Source organism: Periplaneta americana, chromosome 2 (assembly GCF_040183065.1).
Source record: "Periplaneta americana isolate PAMFEO1 chromosome 2, P.americana_PAMFEO1_priV1, whole genome shotgun sequence".
Lineage (NCBI taxonomy): Eukaryota > Metazoa > Arthropoda > Insecta > Blattodea > Blattidae > Periplaneta > Periplaneta americana.
In genome coordinates this window covers 125,169,377-125,191,675 of record NC_091118.1, presented here as the reverse complement: position 1 = coordinate 125,191,675, position 22,299 = coordinate 125,169,377, and the positions used below count along the sequence as shown (strand labels likewise).

General features: G+C 36.7%; 1 protein-coding gene across 1 annotated transcript in view; it reads left to right on the top strand.

Annotated features, from left to right (window-relative positions):
- LOC138694561 (uncharacterized) overlaps window positions 1-22,299 on the top strand; it is a 613,293-nt gene that overhangs the window by 447,655 nt on the left and 143,339 nt on the right. The window contains exon 2 of the mRNA XM_069818420.1: window positions 19,960-20,165. Within this exon, the coding sequence (XP_069674521.1) occupies window positions 19,960-20,165 (206 nt within the window). The remainder of the gene's footprint in view (window positions 1-19,959; window positions 20,166-22,299) is intronic.

Below are 22,299 nucleotides of genomic sequence, written 5' to 3'. Positions count from 1 at the left end.
CAGTGCATCCATCAGTAGGCAGTTTCTTCACAGCCAATACCTCAACAATTGCTTTTTCTCTTCCTGATCAGTATCAGTATTATTCTTTCTTCACCCACTCTTTCCAACACAGCTTCATTTCTTATTAATTATATCTGTCCATTTCACATACTTCATTCTTCTCCATATCCACATTTCAAATACTTCTATTCGCTTCTCTTCACTTCGTCGTAATGTCCATGTTTCTTCTCCACACAGTGTCACACTCCACACAAAGCACTTCACTAGCCTCTTATTTATTTTGCCAAAGGTCCGCAGAAGATGCTTCTTTTTCTACTAAAACCTTCCTTTGACATTACCAGGGAACGGATTTATATGGACTAAAAATATATGAAATATGTAAATATATATGTAGTTATTTTTACCAAAATATGGAATTAAATATGGATTTTTACCAAAATATGGAATTAAATATGGACTTAAAATTATAAAAAAATGACTATGTACGTTAAATATTGGTACATTTTAATCAAACTAAACAAAAAATATAATGGACGTACCTTATCTTCCAATGTAGTTTCAACAAAACACAATTTTTATTGTCTGTTACCATAACAATAGGTTACAAACATTTCTTTCAAGTGCTGAAAAGTGAATCTTCTTCTATTGTCTCTGAGGATAGATTTATACTGACTAAAAGAGCGTTCGACGTCACAAGAAGTAACTGGTACATAATTCAATTTCACAATGTCTGCTGGGGATAAGTCCAAGTTAATCTTCACTGTTGATTCACCACTCATCACAGCAACAACCTTTTGTAGTTCTTCATATCCAGGGTTTTTTGAAAGTACAGTGTCCACCTTAGCTCTTACTGCATCTGCAACTTTACCTCTACCACGATTCAGTTGTTCCACAGTACTATTTATAATTTCAAAACTTTCAGATAGTGAAAGGTGCCTATTTTGGAGACTTTTGAGCGTTTTTATGATGCATGAAAATGTATGCTGAATGTGAGCTAAGTCATTCTTCACACTTATGTCACAGGTAACTGTTTTCGCAGTATCAATTGAGACTGCATCTTCAGAGTCCAATGCAAGGAGAACATTGTTAATAGAGTCTATATGTTCGGCATAATATTCAACTGCTTCTAGCCATGTACCCCATCTAGTTAAAATTGGCTTTGGTGGCAATGGAATTTCAGGGTACATTTCTTTCAACACGTTAACTCTACTGGGAGCTTTGAGAAATACTTTTTTCACTGATGAAATCAACAAATCTACTTTAGGGAAATTGTCTCTGACCACTTCTGCCACACGATGAAATGCATGCGCCACACAAGTAAAATGAGTCAATTTAGGATATACAACAGATAATGCTTGTCCAGCTTTGACCATATAAGGGGCAGCATCGCTAATAAAGAATAACACATTATCGTACATAATACCCTTTGGCCACAGGATACCCATAGCTTCGTTGAACAGTTTAACTATAGTTTTGTTATTGCACTTTTCTAGAACATCACAATGTAAAAGAATTCGTTCAGAATATTGTTCACTTAACAAACCGATAACTACATTACCAACAAGTCTACCTTCTTTGTCGGGAGTCTCATCAATGGAAACCCAAATTGAACTATCTTTAATTTCATCTCTTATCTTCTGTATTGTCTCATCGTAGATGGATGGAGCATACGTCTTCCTAAGTGTTGACTCATCCGGGATTGTATGTTGAGTATATTTTTCAAGGAATTCCCTGAAGACCTTATTCTTTAGTTTGTAGAGAGGAATATCAGCAGAGATGAGAGAACGGCACAGGTCGATGTTAAACTCAGATCTTACATTCGATGTTGTTGGTTGTGTTAAAAACAATTGTCTCTGCTTGGAATTTAGTTGTTTGTTGGCCTGATGTTTACTAGTTGTAATGTGTTGTTGCACCAGGAACTTTTGTGTAGATGATACTGCACACTGACACAAATTACAAAATAATATTTTATTGTCAGTTGATAAACCATCTTCTTTAAATTCTGAAATGTAACTTGTTAGTTTTGATTTTAAATTGACTGAATGACGTACTTTTGGCATATTTACCGTCTTTATAGTATGATTTACAAAACTGAACCTATGTGTACTCTGACTGGCATTTAACTGTTGAGCTGCACAACTGAAGTCTGTTAAAAATTTTAAATTAAATTAATACAGTTTTGTAACTTACTTTCCCATTGTTGATAGGACTGCTAATTTTCAAATAACTCTGATGTTAAAGGGATTACTGAACATGTGTTTAAATCTCTATTGTTGAAATGTATTTTTAAAAGTTAATGGAATTTTGTTTTGTTTTATTGTTAAACCTAATATAATATGGACTGTTTTATATGAAATATGGAAAATATATGGAAATTAACGAAAATATGTACTAAACTCTAAAATATGGAAAAATATGGAAAATAAAAGTAGGATTTTTCAACCCTACACATTGTGAAACATAAAGATAATGCAAAATATAAATTATATTAGCTTTATAAGTAAATATGTATTTACATATAAATCCTTTCCCTGGACATTACTATTCTCTGTTTGACTTCCTGGCAGCAGCTGATTTTACTGCTTACAGTACACCCCAAGTATTTGATGTTATCCACTTGCTCTACTGCCTCAGTCAGTATTCGCACGTTTACCTTCTTGATTTTTCTTCTTCCGATAACCATGGTTTTCGCCTTTTTTGTATTTATCTTCATCTCGTATTGCTGAGAGCTGTCATTTAGTTCGTCTTTTCTTCTGCTAACAACGCCATATCATCAGCAAATCTGATGCACTTTACTGTTCTTCCTCTTACTATCACCACTTCTTCAGTAAATCCTCCAAATAGATTTTTAATATGGTAGGTGCTAAGGAGCATCCTTATCGTACTCCTCTCCCTATTTCACTTCCTTCAGACATTTATTTTCCAGTCCTGATTTTGACTCGTTTCATATAAAGATCATTGAACAGCCTCCTCTCATGATATATATGTAGAGTTACCAGACGTCCTCTTTTGTCCGGACATGTCCTCCTTTTTAGACCTTTGTCCGAGGTCCGGGCGGATTTAAAAAAAATCAAGAAATGTCCTCTTTTTCGTAACTTGTATGCCTGATATTTTGAAGTTATCTAATTTGACGCCTTTTCCAAGTAACTTGCCTGTAGTTGGCAGCAGCTTCAACGGAATATACTCTTTACCAACTATCATAATAACTCTCTTTGCTCCCTCTTATTATAGTCGTTTTCACGGGTAGCTAGTAAATCGAGAGATCGAGGCGCAAATGTAAATCTAAATACAATATTTTTTGTCCTCTTTAATAATTATAGTTCCCTTGACGTTTATATGTAGCTAACTGTAAAATCATTACTATTAAGTTTTTTCAGAATTATTCTGTAATAAAATAGATACATACATACTTTTATGCTCGACCATGCCGAAATGTAGTAATTATACACCTCGTAGCAGTCGTTTAATGCATGTCATTAAAGTACACGTATTCATTAAAGTTCAGGTTTTCGATTTTTCTCGGATATGCAATCGAAAGACAACGAGGGAAACGTCACGGACGCTGGAAATCCAATATTGTCGCAGAAGGTTATGTTCTGTTACTATAATAATTAGCGTTAATTGTAAATAATATTCAAATAAATTCAATTTGTCATCTCGTTTTTCAATTCTAAAATCAATTTCCAGGTTATATCAAAATTAGTTCATGTTATTCTGTATATTATAACAAGGTCAATGACATTATTGTTCCTCGGAAAAAAAATCAATACTTTCGCGTCTGCGCACATATCACAATTTACGAGCTATGCACAAAGTCACTTCCGATCTTCAGTCAGAAACGAATAAAATGAATACTTCTGAATAATTTCAAGTTAGAAATATGGTCGAGCATAAAAAGTCGTATGAACTTGTCTATAATGGTAATTGAGACGCTCGTATGAAAATTTTGAAACTCGCTTGCGCTCGTTTCATAAACTGTCATACTCGCGTCTTAATTACTATCATTATAGGCTCGTTGCATAATGTACTATTAAGTGTGATATAAATATAAATCTGTACTGTAAATATTTTGTAATAAAATAGGCTATATTGACGTAATTTAAAGTATAATATAGGCCTAAGACTAAATCTAAGTAGCCTACATATTCCTGTCCTCTTATTTTCGAACAATGTCCTTTTTGAAGCTTTGCGTCCTCTTTTTTTCCGATGTGAATCGAGTCTCCCTAATATAAAGTAACAGATAGCTAATTCCTATGTTAAAATCGGAAGCACTTTGAAGAGAACAACCGACAGGATCGCCAACGAACACGAGATGGCAGTACAGTCGCTAATGACATATAGACCTAGAGGAAGAGTTATGACGTGACTCCTTATGTAACAACAAGATGGCAGCATAGTAAACCCGACAAAAGTTGTTATCGTCAAAATTTATAAGGCCGAGCAATCTGGGTATATATGATCTAGGCTATAACCTAACTTAGGACTAAGAGTGTTTGAGTTTGCTCTTCAGTCTCTGGAGTTCATTATGGATTACTTTGAGTGTTTCCACTTTGAGACCTTTGGTTAGGATTTCTGGTCGTTAACATAATTAGCTTAGGCTTTAATACTAGACTCAATATGTGGTACTGTAGTTCTAGGTGGAGTTGGTATTTATACGGGTGAGTTGTGTAATTAATAAATAATAAATACATCGGTAGCGTCAGAATGTTTGCTGAAAATGTCAAGAACAGATTACACTGCAGACGTCTGAAAAACTTGAGATTGGAAGAGTTTGCAAAAGTTTCACACTCTCAGACTGAAATGCGAAGAGGGTGTAATCCAGTTGCCTCGTCACGAACTTGCCCCATGATATCAGCGTCTCTCTAAGATTATGGAATACCGCTGTAGCTCCTAATTACCGTTAATAAATAATTATCCAATTAACGAAGCTTTCAAAGGCGTCTGCAAATACAATTTGGTCTGCGAGAATCTTGTAGAAACACGAGCTCTCCTCGTGGAGCTGTCACAGGGTTTCCATGGTGACGCCATTCTTCTATTCTGCTTGTGGAAATGGAGACCGAAGCGGACGTGACATCTGTCTGGATTGCAGCGTGGCACGTTTTCAGCGCTTTCAACTTCACAATTTCACTCTAAAAGAATTTAATTTAGATTACCGCCAAAACTTCAAAGAAAGCTTCCAATATAGTTCATGCATAATTGACCAGTTCTCGTTCTTCTTTGAAAATAAAATTCCATGTTCATACAAGAAATTATATTTGAATTCTAAACTTATTTTATGAATAAAAAATAATATCTTTGCAAATAACCAACATCGAAATCATTGTCATCGCTTACATTATTAGCTCCAGCTCCAGATATTACACCGATCTTTCTGTAGAGATAAGAAAATTCTATCTCAATCTAGGAGTTCGGCTTCTTCTACTTCTGGATGGTTAGTTAGTGTTCTACGCACATATCGATGGCAATTTACTTCATAATATATATTAATTTATAAAATTTGATTTTTAAGTTCTTGTGGTTGCATTAGTTGCACTCTGTGTTCAAATATGGCATTCAAGGAAAAAGGAAAATATGTTTAAAATATTCAAAAGCTCTGGGAGATAGATCTAATGTTGAAAGGTAAGTTAAAATTTTGTATCGACTTATGTTACATAGTTTAATATTTATACGTGGCAATACAAAAAAATAATTATTTAATTTCTTATGTACAAGAATTTTTAATTATTACAATAATATACCTATCTATATCATCAGTGCGGTTTTCGGCGTAATAGATCGACTATTGATCAGATTTTTTGTATTCGGCAGATAATGGAGAAAAAATGGGAGTATAAGGGTACAGTACATCAGTTATTCATAGATTTCAAAAAGGCATATGACTCGGTTAAGAGGGAAGTATTATATGATATTCTTATTGAATTTGGTATTCCCAAGAAACTAGTTCGATTAATTAAAATGTGTCTCAGTGAAACATACAGCAGAGTCCGTATAGGTCAGTTTCTATCTGATCCTTTTCCAATTCACTGCGGGCTAAAGCAGGGAGATGCACTATCACCTTTACTTTTTAACTTCGCTTTAGAATATGCCATTAGGAAAGTTCAGGATAACAGGCAGGGTTTGGAATTGAACGGGCTACATCAGCTTCTTGTCTATGCAGATGACGTGAATATGTTAGGAGAAAATACACAAACGGTTAGGGAAAACACGAAATTTTACTTAAAGCAAGTAAAGCGATCGGTTTGGAAGTAAATCCCGAAAAGACAAAGTATATGATTATGTCTCGTGACGGGAATATTGTACGAAATGGAAATATAAATATTGGAGATTTATCCTTCGAAGAGGTGGAAAAATTCAAATATCTTGGAGCAACAGTAACAAATATAAATGACACTCGGGAGGAAATTAAACGCAGAATAAATATGGGAAATGCGTGTTATTATTCGGTTGAGAAGCTCTTATCATCCAGTCTGCTGTCCAAAAATCTGAAAGTTAGAATTTATAAAACAGTTATATTACCGGTTCTTTTATATGGCTATGAAACTTGGACTCTCACTCTGAGAGAGGAACATAGGTTAAGGGTGTTTGAGAATAAGGTGCTTAGGAAAATATTTGGGGCTAAGCGGGATGAAGTTACAGGAAAATGGAGAAAGTTACACAACACAGAACTGCACGCATTGTATTCTTCACCTGACATAATTAGGAACTTGAAATCCAGACGTTTGAGATGGGCAGGGCATGTAGCACGTATGGGCGAATCCAGAAATGCATATAGAGTGTTAGTTGGGAGACCGGAGGGAAAAAGACCTTTAGGGAGGCCGAAACGTAGATGGGAGGATAATATTAAAATGGATTTGAGGGAGGTGGGGTATGATGATAGAGACTGGCTTAATCTTGCACAGAATAGGGACCGATGGCGGGCTTATGTGAGGGCGGCAATGAATCTTCGGGTTCCTTAAAAGCCATTTGTAAGTAAGTTTGTATGTATACCTATCTATTCTAAAGTTACATATCCTTGAAACTGTTTTGTAAATAAATTGATAGGCCTAAAAATAGTAATATAAAAATATGCATTATTTTAAATTAATGATTTAACTTTTTTGCATTTCTCATAATTCGTCCTCGCATTACAAACTGGTTGCCTCCGGATCCATCCGGACAACAATTTGTTGCATTTTGCAAGTATTGCCACGATACTTTGAAAAAAAAATAGGGGAAAAAAAAGATTTGTTGAACCGTGTAAAAAAAACCGAAGAAAAAATTAAACTTACAAGAATTGTAAAATCATGTCAGGAACTTCATCCCATTAAAAATATGAGCAATAGTGTTGAAAATGCAAAACTGAAAATTGCTATTCATATTGCTCAGCATAATTCCATTAGTAGTGTTGATCATTTGGGAGAACTTTTCCCGTCACTAGATCCTGCTTCCAATTCTCTGAAAATTTTGAAAATACGGATAAAGAACTAAGGAAGAGACTAGTGTAGTGCTCTGTGTGGAGTGTGGCATTGTATGGGGTAGAAACATGGACATTACGAAGAAATGAAGAGAAATGAATAGAAGCATTTGAAATGTGGATATGAAGAAGAATGGAGCGTGTGAAGTATAAGAAATGAAGTTGTATAAGAAATGAAGTTGTGTTGGAAAGAGTGGGTGAAGAAAGAATGATGCTGAAGCTGATCAGAAAAAAGAAAAAGGTTTGGTCACTGGCTGAGAAGAAACTACCTACTGAAGGATGCACTGGAAGGAATGGTGAACGGGAGAAGAGTTCGGGACAGAAGAAGATATCAGATGATAGACGACATTAAGATATGTGGATCATATCCGGAGACTAAGAGGAAGGCATAAAATAGAAAAGATTGGAAAATGCTGGGTTTGCAGTGAAAGGCTTGCCCATGGACAGAACATGTATGTATGCATCGCAAAAAATGCAAGATGCTGATCAAAAATATAATGCCTAGCAGTTTGCAAGAGGATTTAATTACAGATATAGGAAATTCTTCATATTCCCTAATACCTAATTGATGTAAGCATAAAAACGACTTTGTATTATAATAGATACTTTATTTCTTCCAAAAGAGACATTGTAACGTCATTTTACTATCTATTGCAATTAAGTGCGGATGATGCCCAATATATTTAACACGTTAAAAGATGCAAAATAGAAAGTGATTGTCTCAAATTAGAAAATCTGGCAGGAATTGGGGTTGTTGGTGCTGATGTAATGATAGGATCGTTCAATGTTGTATCATCTCATTTGAAGAATGATGTTCCTGATTTAATAGTATTGAAATGTGTTAACCATTCCCTTCACCTTTGCGCAGTAAAGGCTGCCGAAGTTTTTCCTCACCAATTATGGTTTCTAGTAAGGGAAATACATAACTGGTTTTCATAAAGTCCAAAGAGACTAGAACAATATAATGATTTGTTTAAAATTATCAATGAAAATCAAAATCCAAAAAAGTTTAGGTCTCAGTGGTACACGTTCGCTTGCTAGATACTCGGCTATTGAGACAGTACTGGAACAGTGGGACTAACTGAAACTTTTGTTTTCTCTTTCTAAAAATGAAGATAAATGTAACATGACTGAACAGCTATACAATATCGTGGATTGTTCTGCTTATAAAGCATTGCTTGTATTCCTAAATCAGGACTAAAATAAATTTGCAGAGCATAAATGCTACGAGTATTTCAAAGTGAAAATGAAAAGCAGTAAAATTGCTAGAGGACATTTTTCTTCTTTTCAATTTTTTTCTCAAAAAGATAGTTTTACCGAGTCTACCTGAAAAACAAAAAGATGTTGATTTCCCCTATTTCAATTTTGAGAACCATTTAATGCACACAGTATCATGAATGTATGGGTGCTTTGATTATGATTTTGAATGCACAGCTAAAACACTTAAAGTTGAAGACTGTTCAGATATATGTGAACATTGCAGAAAGTTTGTAATTATATTGTACTCTGAGCTTCAAAAACGTTTGCCAAAAAGATTGAAATTTTGAAAATGATGGCAATGTTGCATCCATCTGTAGCAACATTCCAGAAAATACAATATATTATACAGCTAGAGAGATGATAGATGACATTGTATCTGAATGGAAATACTTACACAACAAGCAGTGGAAGAACACTTCTAGCTCTGCTGAATTCTTGACTGAAGTACTAGAACATACTGATGCATCTAGGAGTGCACGTGCCAAGTTTGCAATTCGTTTGCTTACAATTCCAGTTTTTAATGCTACTGGTGAACGTAGATTTTCCATGTTGAGTTCTTTAAAGAACATTTCAAGAAATAAACTTTCTCTTGAACTAACGAATAGTTTGTTAACAGTGAGATTACTTCCTAATGAGAGAGAAATATGTTGTAATCAATTCAAGCCAACTTCAAAAATGTTGCAGAAGTTAAGTGTTTCAATACAAGATCACAAAAAGTCAGAAGCCTGCACAGAAGATGAATTAATTTTGGAGAATCTTTTCCATATTCAAATTTACAGTAGCGTGCAAATTAATCCGAACAACGTAATTACTTATGCAAAAACACTCAAACGGGATAAAAAAAGGATCTAAGACATACCTCAGTAATCTATGTGGCCTCCCTTGCTCCTAATAACAGCTCTGAGACGATTTGGCATGGACTCCACTAATTTCCCACAAATATTCTTCATTTCTTCTTCGCGAAACCATACACGAATGAGGGCAGAAATCATCTTCTCCTTTGTAGAACAATCCATTTTTTGCATTCTTCTTTTGCAAATTGACCACAAGTTCTCAATGGGGTTGATGTCGGGTGAGTTGCCTGGCCAGGGGAGTATCTGAATATGCTTCTTGTTGAAGAATTCTGTAGATTTTCGAGACGTATAGCATGGTGCCAGGTCTTGTTGGAACACACCTCTGCCATCCGGAAATGATTTTTGCAGCTGGGGTACGATTCTGGTTTCCAATAAGTGAATATATTTGTCAGAATTCATCATTCCCTTGATAGGTATTAATGCTCCAGGCCCTTCATGTGTAAAACAACCCCAAAACATTACTTTAGGGGGGTATTCGGGTGCTTCTTGGAGATGAGCTGCTGTTACTTTTTCGGATCCTTTCCGTACGTAAGAAACACGGTGGCCGTGGACCTCGAAATGAGACTCATAGGAAAAAAGTACATTCTTCCAGTCATTCACTGTCCAGTGTTGATATAATTTTGTCCACATTAAGCGTTTTTTGCACATAACTGGGGTTAGCAGTTGCTTCTTAATAGGCTTACGAGCCCTTCGTCCAGCTTCAAAAAGCCTACGCCGCACTGTTGTAACGTGAATATTCGCCCCTGTGGTAGCCATTAACTCGCGAGTTAAGTCGACAGCAGTTAGTCTAGGATTCAATTTACTTTTCCTGACAATTAAACGATGATCTGCAGGTGAAGTCTTCCTTTTCCGGCCACAGTTTCCTTTTTTCTGGGGTGTGATGGATCCAGTCTCCCTGTATCGTTTTATGATCCAATTAACAGTAGCCAAACCGATGTGACATTCTGCAGCAATTTGCCTCTGTGTCATAGAAGAATGCTCTACTAATGTTATAATTTTAGACCGTTTTCGTGGAGTAGTGTCCATTTGTGAAGACGACAGAATGTACACAGAATTGCAGTATTAAGTCTTCAACACAACTGAAATGCTTATAAGTACAAAACGACAGGCAAAATGTCACATATAAAAAAATAATGACAGACCTTCAACAATGGAATTACACGTACTACAGATGTCAATTAAAGCGGTATGAGCAGCTGTGAGGCAACAATGACAGAAAATGTAAAAATATGTCGTGTTCGGATTAATTTACACGCTACTGTGTAATTTCTCAAGAAATCATCTCCCAGTGCAAGGACATACAGGATTACACTATGACTACTTTATCTGTTGTGTTTCACAGTGTGCATGATGTGTGAATATATTTCGTGTTCAATTGTGTAGAGTATGTTTAATTACATGTTCTGATTTTTATGTTGCGTTTTTCCAAGTATAAATTAAAGTATTTTGAGGATATCTCTGAATTTTAGAGGAATTTTCAATGTGATATATTGGGATTTATTGTCCTTTGTTGGCAACACTGCTAAGTAGGTTAGGCAGTTGGCGCGTTTGACTGTCTTTACAGAGCTGCGCGAGGACATTGGTTCTATTCCAGCTGTAGCTGGTTACCTTGTTGGGTTTTTAGTGAGGTTTTCCCAACCTTGATGCGAATTTTGGGTAGTCTATGACGAATTCTCGGCCTCATCTCGCGGAATGCCATCTCGCTATCACCAATCCCATCAACGCTAAATAACCTAGTCATTAAAGTAACGTCTTTATTAACTAAGTTAAAAAAAGGAAAAATATTTAATTACCGGTATTCAATTATATGCTTTCTATAACATTTGAATATCACATATTGTATATTCGTATTGAACATGTTAGGCTATATAAATTAAAACAAACATAAAACAATTAAACTGAGTTCTGAATTCACATGTCACTACTATTGTTTTAATTAGCATTTGGTGCACAGAAGTGCGCCTCTAGCAGAAACGGATGCCATTGCATAATCACCGGTTTCAAAGCAACAATCCATTAGAATATATCAGCTTGGTAATATTATACTGTAAGCAACGGATTCATCAATCCTTTCACTGCATCTGAACTGGCGTCTATGGCTCTATTCAAATGTTGACAACAAACAGCGCTCGATAACATTCGAGAGATGAGCTGATTCGTATAGGAGCTTACTTATTGTTACAATCACGTTACGTTGGATGTAATACTGCTGCTCGTTGCTAAATGCTGTGATGTGGAATATATTGAAATTGAGAAATAGCAGACATGCATTCCGAGTATGGAGGTGCTGAACGCAATGCAGTCGAAGTATGCCAAAAGAATTTCTAATTGTCTGTCGTATGTGAAGACGTGCCAAAGAATACTCGAATGCTTTGGGGATACAGTTTCCTGCAAAGAATGCGATTCAGTGGCGTACCAGACTAATTATTTTGGGTGGGCCAGATATGCAGGGTTTAGAAAGTACCTGACCCATCTCCTGACAATGCCGCTGCCGCCAACTCTCTAGAAAATCATTCTCGGAAGTTTTATTTAATAACATGCAAAATTATGATAAACACTCATCCAAGGCATACCTATACAAACAATTCATAAGGTGAACTGGAGCTATCGAGATTTCCTAACAACGAATCTGTCGACCGCTGATGATGGGTCTTTCAACAAATCCCAACTTCTCTCTCTCTCTCTCTCTCTCTCTCTCTCTCTCTCTCTCTCTCTCTCAATGGATAGAAATGCTAGATTACAAAGCCTTGTGCTTAACATGATTGTCGAATTTTTCTTCATTTCAGAGCTTTGAAAAGTTTTGTATCATTGTTTTAATGAAGGACGAACATTTACTAATATCCATTTTTGGAGACTGAGGTGCTTCCGATAATGAATTTGCAAGAGCAAGAATATCGTCTAAACATACCAAATAATATGAAGTGTCAAATTTTTCTACCTGATGTAACAATTCAGTAGCCTCCACGGCTTCCTTTTTATCGCTGCCAGACAATTTTTAGGTTCAATCCAACACATTTAAATTGGATCTTGAAGAAATGAACGCATTTTTTACTTCTTACCTTAATGCTATCGACTGTAACTATTGCTCTGAATCCATGGTTTAGTTTTAATGTTGAGTATTTTGCATAAAAAATGCAAAAATTTTCATATTTTTTGGGTAAGCCTGGGCCCACCTGGCCCACCCGCAGGCTACGCCACTGATGCGATTCAAATTATTCCCTTGAGTACCAGAGCAAGTGGTTTAGGAAATCGTTAATGACAATGGCCATAACACAAAAAACAGAGGACATGTTAGATACGAGGGTCATTTCTTAGGTCATGACCACTATATTATATCAGCCAATAAAGCTGCAGGAATAGAAATGCACTATATACAATTCAAGATCACTGGAATGTGCTTCGCAATGCTAGTATCAAATTTGGTCCGGGTACAGCAGACAATGGATAAGAGAAATTGAAATATGCGTAAATAGATATCATTGTTTTATTATGCACAAGAGGAAACAAAGTACATTACTCACAGTTAACACTTCAAAATAATCCTCCAAATAATCTTTGCCAACGATGATGTAGGCGTTGAATACCATCGGCTATGTGCAATTTGTCTATGTTACCACCTCTCGCCCAAACGCTGTTAACATGTCCTCCCCGTTTGCAAACCGCGTCCCACGCATTGGCTTCTTCAATTGCTTCTCGTAACTCAGAATGACACTGACGAGCATTTCTGCCACTAAGAACTGAAATTTTCACTTACAATCGCTGTTCAATTTTACTTACAACCATCTTGAAGCACAGCCTCTAGCATACTAACTTTTGCGTGTGCTGTCAACTAGCTACCAATGCACATAGATGCATTCTGGCGGTGGCATCCTGTACAGTGTACAACAGGTTTTCAAACGTATATAGTAAACTAACCAAATTTTCGGTTATTCGGAGTATTTTTCAACAGCAAGTATTTCGTACTAGCTCAGAATAACTGATATTTTGGAACGTAGTTTTCCAGGGTTAATTTTTGGACCAGTTCCAAGCAAGGAACTATTCCAAAATAACCGTTACGTTATTTTTTACCCACCTCTAGTCTTGTCTACGCTGGCATCGAGTAACGTTCGTTGCTCCGTATGCTGCGGAGTAAAATACAGCGAGATGAGAATAGTTGGATTGAGCGTGTGTTGAGAAGCCGTTCTACCATAGTTAAAGCACAGTCTAGTATATACAGTCACGAAGCTCAATACATAGTAAATATGCATCCATAGATAGTTGCTAACTATTAGGATCGCTACTATCGCCCCATTGCAGACAATGCGAAATAGTATCTCCGCAGTCTATCGTTCCTAGTACCCTCATCAACTCAAGCTTTGTGACTATTTACTAGACTATGATTGAAGCATGGCATAGTCGTCTCGCGCAGGTTATGTGGACGGCAGAACGTGGAAATCTTGGGAACGTTACTAGTTACACTGATCGTTCGATCATTTTAGTTTTTTGCCAGACTGCATCATGCTACTGGGATTGGAATTTTGTTGTGTTTTTTTTTTTGTTTTTTTTTGTTTTGATAGACAAGAAATTAACATTAACTCAGAAGATTTATATGCCACATTTCTATACTGTGCGTTGTGTTATAATGGACTTTGCTTACTGAAGTTTGTTTATATTAAATATTGTTGAAATAACAGTAGTAGGAATGATTATGATGATGATGATGATAATAATAATAATAATAATAATAATAATAATAATAATAATAATATTCTCAGGGATGCATTTATGTTCTGAGAAGAACGTATAGGGTTGCCTTTCACTTCGCTTGAATCAGATCTTTTGCCGAAATTGTAGACCATTTTGCCGCAGAGCGTTGCCCAGGGTGCACCAACTTGGAGGTACAGCTGACGCCAGCGTTTTTGGCGTGAGTCCTAGATAGTCTATATAGTGCCCACTTTGTGAGCATGTTACTAGTGCAGCTGAGAGTGGTACCACTTACTATATAAGTCACATTAGCCATTTGCCAAACACAGTTGTCAGATTGACTGCGGCAAATGTAAAATACTCACACTTAACATTCCCATTACTTTTTTCACGCTAAAAACGGTGACGTGGACTGTACACTGTAGACTGTAGGTCTACTTTGCACTTAATGCGCTGCGCGCCTCTTCGCAGAACATCCGAGTTCGGAAAATATTGGGAAGTCAGGATTAAGATAATGAATCAGATGGACAATTGATGACTATTTGTTAATGTTCCATGCCATTAGAGAAATAAATAAATAAATAGATAAATAAATAAATAAATAATAATGATGATAATCGTCGTCATCATAATAAACAGATATTTGAATCAGTTGTCATTTTGAAGTGCTTTGTTTATTAAATATTGCCTGATGAAACACCTGAATTTTGCGAAAAATGTGTCCGTGTCCGTTAGAGTGCACCGAGGCGTAAAGCAATTTCTCTTTGTCTTTCTCGGCGTCGCGAGGTAACGGATGGCTGCGATGCGAACTGTCAGAGAATCTGCTGTATCATGTCCCCGTGAAGATATCCGTATAAACTGATATCCGATCAATCGTGCACACATGGACGGATATAGCAACACTCGTTGTGTAGCGCCCTTGTACCCATTCATCACTCGTGGGGACGAATAATTTCCTATCGTGTGAATATACGTGTAGTTCGAAAATGGACGCAGCCTCGTGTAATATGTCCATTTCCTTCAAATGACATCTGTGCCACATTGCACGTGTTATTGGAATTAGTTTACATTGGCAACGTGTTTAATTACTATAATATAATAATAGTGGTACATTTATTAGTTAGAATTCCAATCTCATTTGTTTGCAATGGCTATTCCAAAAAAAAAAAAAAAAAAAGACTAAAATGTATTGCAATGAATATAGTTGAGAAGTATTTCCATTGCGCAGGATTGGTCACAGATAATGCCTAAATGACGCCACATTAAATACCCGGTACCTTGAAAAGAATTGAAAGTTCTGTGTAAATGAAAGCATCACTTCAGTATCTATCTACGCTGTGAAAATAAAGAATGACGCTTTGTGTTAAATTTTGTGTTAAACTGAACTGATCGTACGTGCAGGATAATTGTATAATTATTAGTATGAAATCAGGAAGTACATAATACAGTATTATAATTAATGATACAATACGAGTTCATTTACATATCTGCGTTGTGCATATTTTATTACATAGGGTTATAACAGAAACAGTTATCGTTTTATACAACATTGAAAGCGTGTATCTATAATATCGACAAGCATTTTGCGTTGTTAGATTGAAGAACTGTAGAAGTTTCGATAGACACAATATTCATGCTAATGCGCTCATTGTTGCTCAGGTGCAAGGATAATAATAAGATGACTATCTGAGATATTGACGTGCGTTTTGCGCTGCTTAGTTGCGGAAACAACGTGAAGACGGAGGGGGGTGCGGACTTCATCTTCTAACAGGTGTGTCAGAAATGAAAAATTATCACGACGAAACTTCCATAGCGTGAACTGGGCGTGTTGACAGAGACAACCGCGATCTCGCACGGCGACCACCAAGGAGCCCCGATCTCACACTATGCGACTTTTCTTTCAGGGAATTTATGAAAGGCAAGGTTTACCTCCTCCACACTTTATAATGATTTATATCAACTGAATTTTAGATGAAATTTTTAGATTTAGGTGAAATTAGGTGAATTGGGATAAACTAGGCGACCACCTTAATGAGTGGCATGTGACACATCGAGAACATATTGAATGTTTGTGAGTTTCCAAAGTAAACTTGAGAAATTGCTTTATAAAAGTTTAAACTGATTCCTAATAACCAGAACTGCGATTCCTTTAACCAAAACATTGAAAAAAGGTTAGTGATGTCTAGACTATAGCTGCAGTCTGATGTATAGAGATACGAGCGTACACTCGCAACGAGAATACGATATCAAAGGAGGTCGTCCAGTGAAGGTTTGTTTTCCTTACTCAGGTACATGGACATTAATTTATTACGAACACAAGCGGTAGTCAGAACGTAGTCTTACGTTGTTCAGAAATATGCCGAAAATAAGAAAACACAACATGCAACAAATATTGGTAAACAAATTTGGCTGTGAGTACTTTCGTGTGAAAGGGTGTAATATATTTTGTAATGTGGAAATAAGAGCGGAAAGAAATAAATTTCGTTCAATCTCATTGTAATTCAAGAAGACATAGTGAACATATGAAAATTCATGTTAAAACACAAGAAGAAGAACTCCCGTCCACCTCACGGAGCACAAGTACCCAACAAGATTTGACTGCACCTCTTTTTCTTACGATACAATCAGAATGTGTATTGTGATTTATTGTCATAAAGATCAGTGAACCAGATACTGATATTTGTTATGCATAGAAGTATATTTTATTTATGTCAAACTGTAATTACTAGTTTTTGTTGTTCATGGAAGTGTATTGTATTTATGTATTTTATTTTATTACTTTTCAAAGTTATATGAAGTTTACTGCGTTAAATTCCAGTGCAAATATTGCTCAATAATGAAAAATTTAGTGCACATGGAAACTTTGTTTCATTGATCTGCTAGAAGACTTTTCACCCGATTGTACCTGTATACACGCTTCCGAATGGGATCATAAAGGCATTCTCTGTCTCTTTCTTTCTTCCAGAAACATAGTCGATGCATCGTTTACAGTACCGCGCAGGTTAAAGGAATCTCAGCTCTGCTAATAACATTAAATTTTTAAACACTGAATGTGTAATTTATTTTCTAGTAGACCTGTATTATGAAAACGTCAATATTGAAATGTGTTATAGTTATCAAGAGGAATAATTTATTATCCTGAGGAGAGTGTACACAGTATTTTTATGTAAATACAGTGCAGTTTGTGCAAAAGAAACCACTCAGAATTGAAACAATAGAATAGGTCTGGCGTTATAGATCAATAAAAATACTTGATGCATCCTGAAAAAATTGTGAAAATCATTTCGAGGGTATCACGCCATAAGGGCGTATCAACATATATATGAGTTTTTCCTGTCCTTCTCTGCATAACAAGGCAATTTATTTGAGTCTTTCTCATGTCCATTGTAATTCTCAAGATAAATTATTGGTATATGTATGATAACTTTCTTCTGTTAAATTTTAACGTACCTTGTTAACATGTTTCGACCTATTTTCGGTCATCTTCGGAACTGGTCGTTGTTGGTCTTGGCGGCTCTTGTTTCCTGTGCGGGTGCGTTCGTAGTGTAGAGTCAAAGAGTGTATGTGTTTTGAAATTGAGTTGTGTGTTGAGAATATCATTGGGTTGTGTTTTCGTGTGTCTGTATATTTCATATTGTTCTAGTGTGTTGAGTTTCTGGCATTTTGGTTGGATGTGCAGTATTTCCATGTCTGTGTTGATGTCATTTGTGATGTGTTCTGCATATGTGGAGTTGTTTTGTAATTTTGTTATTTCTGTGATGTGTTCTTTGTTACGTGTTTGAAATGATCTGCCTGTTTGTCCTATGTAGAAGTTGTTGCAGGTGTTACATTTGAGTTTGTATACGCCTGTGTGGTTGTATTTGTTTGTTTATGTTGTTTGTGTGTTGAGATGTTTTTGTAGAGTGCATATACAACCACACCACACAGGCGTATACAAACTGAAATGTAACACCTGCAACAACTTCTACATAGGACAAACAGACAGATCATTTCAAACACGTAACACAGAACACATCACAGAAATAACAAAATTACAAAACACCTCCACATATGCAGAACACATCACAAATGCCAACCACACCTACAGAGACATCAACACAGACATGGAAATACTACACATCCAACCAAAAAGCCAGAAACTCAACACACTAAAACAATATGAAATATACAGACACACCCCAATGATATTCTTAACACACAACTCAATTTCAAAGCACATACACTCTTTGACTCTACACTACGTACGCACCCGCACCGGAAACAAGAGGCGCCAAGATCAACAACGACCAGTTCCGAAGATGACCGAAAATAGGTCGAAACATGTTAACAAGGTACGTTAAAATTTAACACAAGAAAGTTCTTATCATACATATTCCGAAGTGATACAGTTTTAAAAGGTGTGTAATCAAGACATATAAATTATTGTTTTCAAACATAAATGGGTTCCATGTAAACATTTCAATAACGCAAAATTTGCTGATACGCCCTTCTGGTATGATGCTCTCCATTTTGTATTGGTAATATGTTCATCGCTAAACCTTAATGTAAATCGGAAAGGTGTTCAATATCGATTTAAATGGCACATTCATATAAAAATAATGGACGAAACCAGACACGTCCTGTATTTAAAACTCAAAGATAGAATATTAATGAAGATAAAAAGGAAAGAGATTGACTCTTCAAGGAAATTTGTAATAGACAATATGTTGTAATATCAGGAAGAAAAGGTTGGAGATAGTAAAACAATTGGCTTGACAGACTGAGATAAGGATTAAGAATATTATATTCAAAATAAAATATTAACTTACTTGATATCCAAGTTTCATTTTGAGAATATCGTGGTAAAATGTTACTTATTACTTATCACTTAGGCCTGCATTTTTTGAGTCCTGAATTAGTTGAAACTAAATTATAGGAAAATATAATTTTTATTGACATGGGGCCACTGGCGTAGCTCAGGCTATAGCGCGTTTGCCTTTTGCTGATCCGGAGTTGCGTTCGAGCGTGGGTTCAATTCCTGCTTGGGCTGATTAACTGATTGGATTTTTCCGAGGTTTTCCCCAACCGTAAGGCGAATGTAAGGTAATCTGTGGCGTATTCTCTGTCTCATGTCGCCAAATACCATCTCGCTATCACCAACGTCATCGACGCTTAGTAACCCTGTAGTTGATAGAACGTCGTTAAGTAACTAAGTAAACATAAAATTTAGACATACTGACATGTAATTCCAGTTTCTAATAACTGTGCAAGATTTCTTGTATATGGTGCAGGGCTGGGCATCGGGAGCGGAACCAGACTCTAAACGAGGAAACGAGGACACTTAATATTCATCCGTTACTGAATCAACGCTGCGCGGTGTTCGGCGGGGAAGAAAGGGGATGAAGAGAAATCATATGGTTCCCCGTGAGAGAGTAGAATCCGCTCTTGCTGCCCAGCCCTGGTGTAGATTATTATTACAGTACACAATTCCTTTTGTTTTAATTTTTTAAAAGGTTTCTGATTTTGACACCAAAGAAATTTGCCTCTAGTAAAATATATTAGTCATCCATGAAATAGCTCACTCCTGTGCAAATATGGTACAGCTATTCTTTGCTGACGTAAATTACAATACGAGATAATGTAATACAACTACGAACTTCTTGAGAATGTTTTATAATCTTGTTTGCCGTCTATCTTAATCTGACAGGCCCCTTTACTTGTTGATTATAGGAGCTCGTGCCCTGAAGCTGGAGAGACTTAATGTGCCGCCCACGGCCGACATCTTCCAGCCCGTGACGCTGAGCTGCGAATATGACCTGGAAGGCGGGAATCTGTACTCAGTCAAGTGGTACAAGGACGATTGCGAGTTCTTCAGGTTCATGCCCGACTACGACCCCCAGAGCCAGGCCTTTCACACTCCTGGAATCACACTGAACGTAAGTTTTGTAGGAGTAGGCACTATTTTCAAAATAATTACTAATAAAGAATCGTTATACCTACAGTAATCAGTCTCATCGCCATCATCATCATTATCATTATCGTACTAATGTAGCCATAGCCCAAACAAGCCTTTATTTAGAGTTTCTCACTCCAACTTCAATTCTCGTTAATTTTCTCCTGTTTCTTTTGCTCTTCTTATCCTCTGTAATTGAAAGCTAACATCTTCTTCGATATACATTCACGTCAGTTCCTTGGTTTGATTACCTCATTCCACCGCATCTGTCGCCTATCTGTTGTCTGAGCACCAGCTCTGAAACCGTGCGGCATGAGGAAGTGGGGAACGGGAGGACGTGACTCAACACGGTCAGCTAGGGAGTGTGTGCGGGTGTTCCCTCCGTAGTACAAACGTTAGCTCTCGAGCCTTATGCCATTACCAGCTTATCGCTTCCACGTCGCATTCCTGCCGCGGTCTTTATTTTTAGCCTACTTTATAGTCTTACCTCATCACCCCTTTACCGGTCCCATGCCGCATTCCTGCCGCGGTTTCAAAGCTTGCTTTCAGACAGTAAAGATACCCTGTTGAGGCATGCAGTGACGTAATGTTTTATTAATGTGTGAAATGATTGCAAAAAGTATCACAATTCCATTTTCTCAAAGAGGTAGACTGAAGGAAACCCAAAATCTATCAACGTATTAATATAGATGCGAGTTCTACTGGTCTGATATGATTTGAAAACCTGTGATTTTTTCGCTGTGATAGGTTTGTCACTGGTTCCGACTTTGACTATAGCTCCTAGAAATCGCTGTCTCCGACAGATACATGATTCATATCCATGGCTACTGATGTATGTATATGACAACTTTAGAGTTTAAACAACTGCAAGTCAGAAGATTAACTTGAAGGACAATATAATCTGGGATCTAATTAACTTTCGTCCCACTCTAGAGGTTAACGAGGGCTACTCTTTGATACCTTAGCTGCAATGAATCAATTCGTAAACATTCTTGGGAGACATCACGGTAATGTAGGTCAGAATTTGTGTCTAATCACTATTGTTGATGTCCCGCACCGTGGCGTCGTAATCTAAGACATCCTGCCTAGGACTCGCGTTACGGAATGCGCGCTGGTTCGAGTTCTCATGGGGGAAGAAATTTTCTCATGAAATTTCTGTGCCCACGCAGCATCGTGATGCACTTGTGGAGCTACGATAGGTAGCGAAATCCGGTTGCGAATGCCAGCTATAACGGCTGGGAGGATCATCGTACTAACCACACGATACCTCCATTCTGGTTGTATGATCGTCCAGCTCTGCTTAGGCATGTGAATGTGAGACCAACAGGCGGCTGATCGGTCTGGACCCTTTAGGGACTGTTGTGCCACGGTTTATTATTATTATTATTATTATTATTATTATTATTATTATTATTATTATTATTATTATTATCACTGTTGTTGATATTAAGGCATGGCAGCGGTATATAAATTCAATTCGCGGAAGAACATAAACATACCTCGGCTCGTGATGGGAAACATCAAAATGTTTTGATTAAACTATATAGTGCTAATTTATAGCTATAAGGTGATTAATTTAGAAGAATTTAACATTTTCACCCTCTTTACTGATTTATGTAAAATCTCCATAATCGAATGTTATGGAATATATGAAAAAGAAGATTGAACACACCACTGGTCACCAGTTAAAAGTAATGTTTTTGGTCTCAAAACGAAGATCCGTTTTCGGCCATTACGGGCTGTGCTATGCCTTTGCCTTTTGATCGTAATATTCGGATTGATTCCGACTTTGTTTCGATATGAATACCCATGCAAACAACAGTCATTTTTTGACTAGAATAGGTATACAAATTAATTTTAACCCAACAACTTATTTCGTAATGACTAGATATTTAGCAATGAACAACTAGTGTCTCCTACCTGCTGATAAGAGATGCACTAGCGTGCTTTCGTGACTGCTGGAGGGTATGCTTTGTCCCGTTCCCTTCTGCACAATGGCTCATATTCCGATACACTCCTTACCCTTTACCCATTTCAGCGAGTGCTGACGACAACAGATATAAATCAACTCATTAAATTTTTAAAAAGTTATTGAATGTGATTATCGTGATTCTTTA